The sequence below is a fragment of the Vulpes vulpes genome, chromosome 15 (assembly GCF_048418805.1).
Source record: "Vulpes vulpes isolate BD-2025 chromosome 15, VulVul3, whole genome shotgun sequence".
NCBI lineage: Eukaryota > Metazoa > Chordata > Mammalia > Carnivora > Canidae > Vulpes > Vulpes vulpes.
Genome location: NC_132794.1, coordinates 47787239 through 47794052, shown reverse-complemented (window position 1 = coordinate 47794052; position 6814 = coordinate 47787239). Strand labels below are relative to the sequence as shown.

General features: G+C 52.4%; 1 protein-coding gene across 1 annotated transcript; it reads left to right on the top strand.

The window, feature by feature from the left end:
• Positions 1-1090: 1090 nt before the first annotated feature.
• Positions 1091-3343, top strand: RHOV (ras homolog family member V). The gene is made up of 3 exons (XM_025998492.2): positions 1091-1570; positions 1772-1830; positions 2019-3343. Exons 1-3 carry the CDS (start codon positions 1363-1365, stop codon positions 2460-2462), a joined length of 711 nt encoding a protein of 236 aa, XP_025854277.1. The 5' UTR covers positions 1091-1362; the 3' UTR covers positions 2463-3343.
• The last annotated feature ends 3471 nt before the right edge of the window (positions 3344-6814 follow it).

The window sequence follows — 6814 nt, the reverse complement described above, 5'->3', positions numbered from 1 at the left end:
AGCAACTTTCTAGGTGTTGTCCCCAACTTTTGACAAGGAAGAAAGGAAGGGAGGCAGGAAGGAAGGAAGGGGAAAAGGAAGAAACATAAAAACCAGGGATCCTGAGACTTTTTCCAAGAGATTTAGAGATTTGGGTTTATGGATTTTTATACTACCAATTGTTTAATATTCGTGGACTCCTCCCCTCCCAACACTATCCCTGCAACAACTCAAGAATGAGGTGTTCTCAATGATCATTGTATAAGCTGAGATGAAAGACTGCCTTAGAATTCAGAGAAAGGATTCTAGGCCTGGTGTCACTTGGTGTGTGGCTGAAATAAAGAGATGAAATTAGCTCTCTTGGTGACCTCACCTTCCTAGAGCTATCTGGGATATCTTGCCTCAGTCTGCAAGCTCTTTTTGGGGCACGGACAGTGGGTGGCCCAAAACGGCATCAGCAAATATGTAACTACTATGTGCTTTTGATGAGGATGATGATGATGAAGATAATATTAGGGACTTTGGGGATTTAGAAAACACTCAAATGGAGAATTGTCCTTGGAGACCCTCTCCAGCTAGATTCTCCAGCACCCCAAAGTCCCTTAGCAGAGTATAGTGAAGGTATTTAAGTCCTCCTCCAGGCCTAATCTGGAAGAAGCTCTTCCCCTGGGAGTACAGTAAGTTCCTGATGTGTTCATGTTTGAGTTTATCTCCTGTCTTTTGACAATCTTTTGTTTTTTGTTTTTTCCCTAAGATTTATTTTGAAGTCATCTCTACACCCAATGTGGGGCTTGAACTTACAAGCCTGAGATCAAGAGTTGAACGCTCTATCAACTGAGCCAACCAGGTGCTCCCAGGACCTATATATATATTTTTTTAAATCATCCATTGATTAAGAAAATTATTATCCAGACATTCCAGACTTGTGCAAACATCTATCTAGTTTCTTTTGTTTTATTTTGAACAAAGGTTTAATTTGAACGTGCTGTTTTATGTGTGCTGCAATTTGCTTCTTCCTCCTAACAATAAATCCTGGATATCTTTCTCTGCCATGATACCTAGGTCTGCCTCATTCTGGCGATTCTTTGTCCTTCTACCAGTTCTCGATCTGCCTCTCTTCCTCCCGGACGTTTGCGACTGCCGGGCCTCGTGGGGTGCACTGCGGAGGGAGGCCCGGCAGGAGGCCCGGCAGGAGGCCCGGCGGTGGGCGGCGCCCGGGGCCGCAGGGGACATGCAGATGAGGTGGGCGGGGCCCCCGCATATACCCAAGGGTAGCGGCGGGCGGGCGCGCCCGGCCGTGACCGACCCAGCGAGAGGCAGCCTGCGGCACCTGCTTCCCCGAGCGCCGCGGAGCCTGGTCCCGGGCTGCCCCCGGAGCGGGCCATGCCCCCGCGGGAGCTGAGCGAGGCCGAGTCGTCCCCGCTCCGGGCCCCGACCCCTCCCCCGCGGCGGGGCAGCGCGCCCCCGGAGCTGGGCATCAAGTGCGTGCTGGTGGGCGACGGCGCCGTGGGCAAGAGCAGCCTCATCGTCAGCTACACCTGCAATGGGTACCCCGCACGCTACCGGCCCACAGCGCTGGACACCTTCTCCGGTACGTTCAGCGGCCCCGGCGGCCGCGTGGCTGGGGGTGGCGTTGTGCACCGGCGGGCGGGGGCCGGCGCGGGGGCGGGAGGGCCAGGGAGCCTCCCGGGTGGGAGGCGGGAGCGGCCCCCGAGGTGGCGCTGGTGAGGTCTGGTGGGGCAGAGGATGCGCTTCCTAACTCGCTACCCCCCGCCCCGCCCTGACCCTGTAGTGCAAGTCCTGGTGGATGGAGCGCCGGTGCGCATTGAGCTCTGGGACACAGCGGGACAGGTGAGAAGCTGGGAGCAGCCTCTAATGGTCTGGGAGAAGGTGGGCTGGAGGCTGGGAGGACCCTAGATGGATAAGGAATGAAGAAGGTCTTGAGCCCTTTGGAGTCTCAGGTCTGCAACCCCAGGTCACAGATTCCCATTACCTGTGGCAAGGAATACCCTACTAATGATCAGGCCTTCCCATCCTAGGAGGATTTCGACCGCCTTCGCTCCCTCTGCTACCCGGATACCGATGTCTTCCTGGCCTGCTTTAGCGTGGTGCAGCCCAGCTCTTTCCAGAACATCACAGAGAAATGGCTGCCCGAGATCCGCACTCACAACCCCCAGGCACCCGTGCTACTGGTGGGTACCCAGGCTGACCTGAGGGACGATGTCAATGTACTGATTCAGCTGGACCAGGGGGGCCGGGAGGGCCCAGTGCCTCAACCCCAGGCGCAGGGTCTAGCCGAGAAAATCCGGGCCTCCTGCTACCTCGAGTGCTCCGCCTTGACTCAGAAGAACCTGAAAGAGGTGTTTGACTCTGCTATTCTTAGTGCCATTGAGCACAAAGCCCGGCTGGAGAAGAAACTGAACGCCAAAGGTGTGCGAACTCTCTCCCGCTGCCGTTGGAAGAAGTTCTTTTGCTTTGTTTGAACAGCCGCGGCAGCTAGGGAGTGGTAGGACTAAGACCACAGACTTCTGGAAACTGGGGTACCTCCCGGGATCTTTGAGGGGGATACTGGTAGGACCAGACCACTCCAGGGGACTCAGTTCCATCTGAACGCTGTGAGGACACAGGCCTCTAACTGCCCACTCTAATAGGTGAGGGTGGGGCCAGGCTCTGATTTGGATTTCCGTGGTCAAGGCTCACAGAGAAATCCCAGCACTTTGATTCTCATGGGGGTGGTCCTAACAGTGTCGGCCACCTCCAAACAGTTTGGGATCCAATTCCCAATTTCTTATCATGAGCCCTCAGGTCGGCCCTGGCTGAATTAGGACCCCTAATTCAAGGGGTCCCTACCTTGGTGCAGGGTGGGGAGGAAGGGCCTGGCAAAAAGGCAGGCATTTTGGAGGGCAGGAGGGGGTCCTGTCCTGATTTGGAGAAAAGTGTGGGATGGACAGGGTGAGACAGAGGTCAAGGAGAAACAGAGGGAGCAGAAAGTAAGGCCTTGGAGGCAGGCTGGTGAGGAGGCAGGACAGAAGGCTAGGTTTGGAAGGAAGAGCAAGGAGAGCAGAAAAGTGGGGCAGCTGAGGAGCAAGGCCGACACCTGGGCTGCCCTCTGCCCCCAGGGCCTGGGAGGGCGGGGCCGGTCCCTGGGAAGAACTGGGACTCAGGGCTCCCTAGGCACTGCCCAAACTGGCTGGGCCAGGAGCTGGGCAGGAAGTGAGAGGCAAGGCCCAGCAAGAGGAAGGGGGGGAAGAGCAGCGACCTAGGGCCTGGATGAAGAAGGGGCTGGGGTCACCTCTTTCTCCAAGGCCACAGCCTAAAAGATAGAGCAGTACAGAGTCTACAAATAAAGCCTTAAGTTACTGAAGCTGCTGTCTCTGTGTCAGTTCCTGGAGCTGTCTGCCCCTTGCCCCCTCAGAGCCCTCCTCAAGGCCCAGCAGCCAGGAGAGAGATGGGTTGTCCACCAAAGAACTGAGGCCAGACCGAGAGGTGGGGGCTGGACCTGATGAGACAGTGTGATGGGAACTGGACTGGGGGGTGGGGGGCAGCAGGTCTGGGGCTTAGCTGGTTCCCAGGAGAGCTAGCGTGGGAAGAAGCCTAGGAACGGGTTTCCCCAGGTGTCAGCGCCAGAGCTACTTTCCCATGACCTCACCAGGCGGGTGTTGCCCCTCCCCTTTGCCCCTCCTTTCTAGAGCACCTCGTTCTCTTGGTGCTGGGGCTCTGCGGCAATGCTGGGCCCTCTAAACCTTCCTGCTCTGATCCTTCCAACTGTCCACAGGATCTTGGGGGTGGGGTGGTGGGGGCACCTGTTTCAGAGCCCAAGCATGAAGGGACTCCATACAGCCTAAACCTCAACCACTGGCCAGACTCCTGGGTCAATTTGATTGGACCTGGTCTTCAGTCTTGGCACTCGAAGTCCACATAAGGACCTATCGAAGGTCAAGGTGCCCTTTGTCAATAATTTAAATAGAAGTTTGGTCCCAGACAGAGGGAGAAGCAGGCTTCTCCGGAAGCCCAATGCGGGACTCCATCCCAGGATCCTGGGATCATGCCCTGAGCCATAGGCAGATGCTCAGCCACTGAGCCACCCAGGTATCCCCACTTTATTTTACCCATAAGGAAAGTGAGCCCCAGAGAAAAAAGGTGAGATGCTATTACCAAGTAGCTGTAAGAGCGCTTTGCGAACTCTAAAGTTCTGTACATGGGTAAGTGTTATTCTTGTGGAGAGGAAATTCTAAGGCACACCTGGGACACCTGCTAGGTAACTGCTGGGCCAGGTGAGCGTGAGCTGTGTCCCAGCCCAGCTGCATCTGCAGGAAGTAACAGCTGCCTGGGTATGAGACAGAGCAGGGCTGAGGGACAGAAACCCTAGCCAAGTGAAACCTGAGATAATCCCCGAATTCAGTTTTAGCCAAGACTGTCCAGCTCATGTCCCACCAGGGCCCATCCCACAGAGCCAAGCCATCTCCTCTCCCTTTGTGCCCCTGCTCCTCAGGTGGAGGTTCTGGGGCTGCAGCATTGCAGCCAGGTCCTGAGGGGTCTCACAGCCCAGCTCCACGGTCTCTGTTACCTCAACCCAGCACAACACACTCCCCACCACCCTCACCCCTACCCCACCCCGGGACAGAGAACTGGGTTCGAGTTCGGACTCTGACATCAACCATGACCTTAGGCAGATCATTTCCCTTCTGCATGCCTCAGTTTGCTCATTTGCAAAATAAAAGACTCAAAATTCTGGATTAGAGGTTGTCAAACTGCTTCAAGGTGGCTTAGAGGTGCTATGAGTAGGGAGAGGAAGTCTAAAGGCCATCTGTGAGGCTCCCCACTGCAAGCTTCTGCTCTGATTCTCTGTGATGGTATCAGCACATCCATGTACGCTCCTCTTCTGCTGGGTCACTAAGCCTGGTCAGCACCTCTGTCAGCCTTGCCCTCCTCATCCCTGCCACTACTGCCCTCCATCCAGGTGCCTTCCCTCTGGCACCTTTCCTTTTTTTTTTTTTAATTTTTATTTATTTATGATAGTCACAGAGAGAGAGAGAGAGAGAGAGAGAGAGAGAGAGAGGCAGAGACATAGGCAGAGGGAGAAGCAGGCTCCATGCACCGGGAGCCTGATGTGGGATTCGATCCCGGGTCTCCAGGATCGCGCCCTGGGCCAAAGGCAGGCGCTAAACTGCTGCGCCACCCAGGGATCCCCCTCTGGCACCTTTCCAACTCAGGACCGTCACCAGCTCTTGTGCCCTGTGATAAATTCCCAGGCCCTCTTTTCAACATTCAAGGCTTTCTCAAATCCAACACCAACCTGGACCAGGTCAGCCGGTTCCAATGATCCCACTCCCTGATCCCCAGTTATTTTTCGACTTCTGATTTCTATGTCTTTGCTTTTGCCAAACTGTCTGGCTTGCAGAGTGCCCCCCACCAAGCCCTGTTTCTCTTCTAACCATCTTTTAATACTCCCCCTTTCCAGGAAGTGTCTCTTACTTGTATTAGTGTCCACACAGCTCTCTCTTGGCACTTCGAGGGCACTCTGAATTTGGTCACTTACACAGATTGCATCTCTCCAGCAAAATAGTCCTCTTCAAGCCTCTGTGCTCCACAGGGTCTTGGGCTCGGGCAATGTTCGCTGTTGGCCCTTAAATGCTTAAGATACAAAGCCAACCAGTGAGCCATGGAGGAGACTCTGAAGATCAGGTTCAGCTCCAGTTATGTATCACTGAAGCCTGGAGATGGGCATAAGAGCAATGGGTTGCTGGAAAGGCCCTTGGAAAGGCAGAGCCCAAGCCTATGTGGGACAGGTGGGATTTATCTCTGGTTCCAAACCCACTGACTTGTTCTGCTTCTGTTTCTCTCTATAATATCTGTTTTATCTTTTTCCTCCCACCCCCCTCCATTCTCGGATCTAAATTTAAAAGACTATTGATTATATTAATCAGATCAAATTATATGTTTCTTACATCTACATTCTTTTTTTCTTTAAAAAAATTTTTTTTTTTTTTTATTCACGAGAGTCACAGGCAGAGACATAGACAGAGGGAAAAGCAGGCTCCCTATGGGAAGCCTGATATGGGACTCGATCTCGGGACCCTGGGATCTCAACCTGAGCCAAAGGCAGATAAATGTTCAACCACTGAGCCACCCAGGTGCCCCTTACATGTACATTCTTATATGGCCTTATGAATATAAGTTGTTTTTAATGTCTGTGTAACAAACTTTTAGCTGATATTTTAAATGTCTTATTTTTCCCATAATAAATAGTCATAGAAAACTTAGAAAATCCAAAGAACTTTAAATTTTGTAATAGTCTTAAACTACTTAAATTTAGTAATAGTCTTAATGCCCAAAGATAATCAGTAGTAACATTTTGATGTATTTCCTTCCAGCCTGTTCTATGCATATTTTTGAAGTTTTTTTGTGTGATCATGCTGTATATACAATTTTCTATTTTGGGGTTTTTTTCATTTAAAATTTTAACAGGGGCACCTGCCTGGCTTAGTTGATCTCGGAGTTGTGAGTTCGAGCCATATGTAGAGTATAGCAAACACTTAAAAAAAATTTTTTTAAGGGGTGCCTGGGTGACTCAGTTGGTTAAGTGACCGACTCTTTTTCTTTTTTTAAAGATTTTATTTATTTATTCATGAGAGACACAGAGAGAGAGGGGCAGAGACACAGGCAGAGGGAGAAGCAGGCTCCACGCAGGGAGGCTTACGTGGGACTCAATCCCGGGTCTCCAGGATCACACCCCGGGCTGAAGGCGGCGCTAAACCTCTGGGCCACCCAGGCTGCCCAGTAGTATTTTTTTAATAAAGATTATTTATTTGGAGAGAATGTATGTGTGTGTGAG

Coding starts and splice junctions, on each gene's coding strand:
- RHOV (XM_025998492.2), top strand. CDS start 1,363: ATGCCCCCGCGGGAGCTGAGCGAGGCCGAGTCGTCCCCGCTCCGGGCC. Junction 1,571..1,771: donor AGCGCTGGACACCTTCTCCG/GTACGTTCAGCG, acceptor CTGACCCTGTAG/TGCAAGTCCTGGTGGATGGA. Junction 1,831..2,018: donor TCTGGGACACAGCGGGACAG/GTGAGAAGCTGG, acceptor TTCCCATCCTAG/GAGGATTTCGACCGCCTTCG.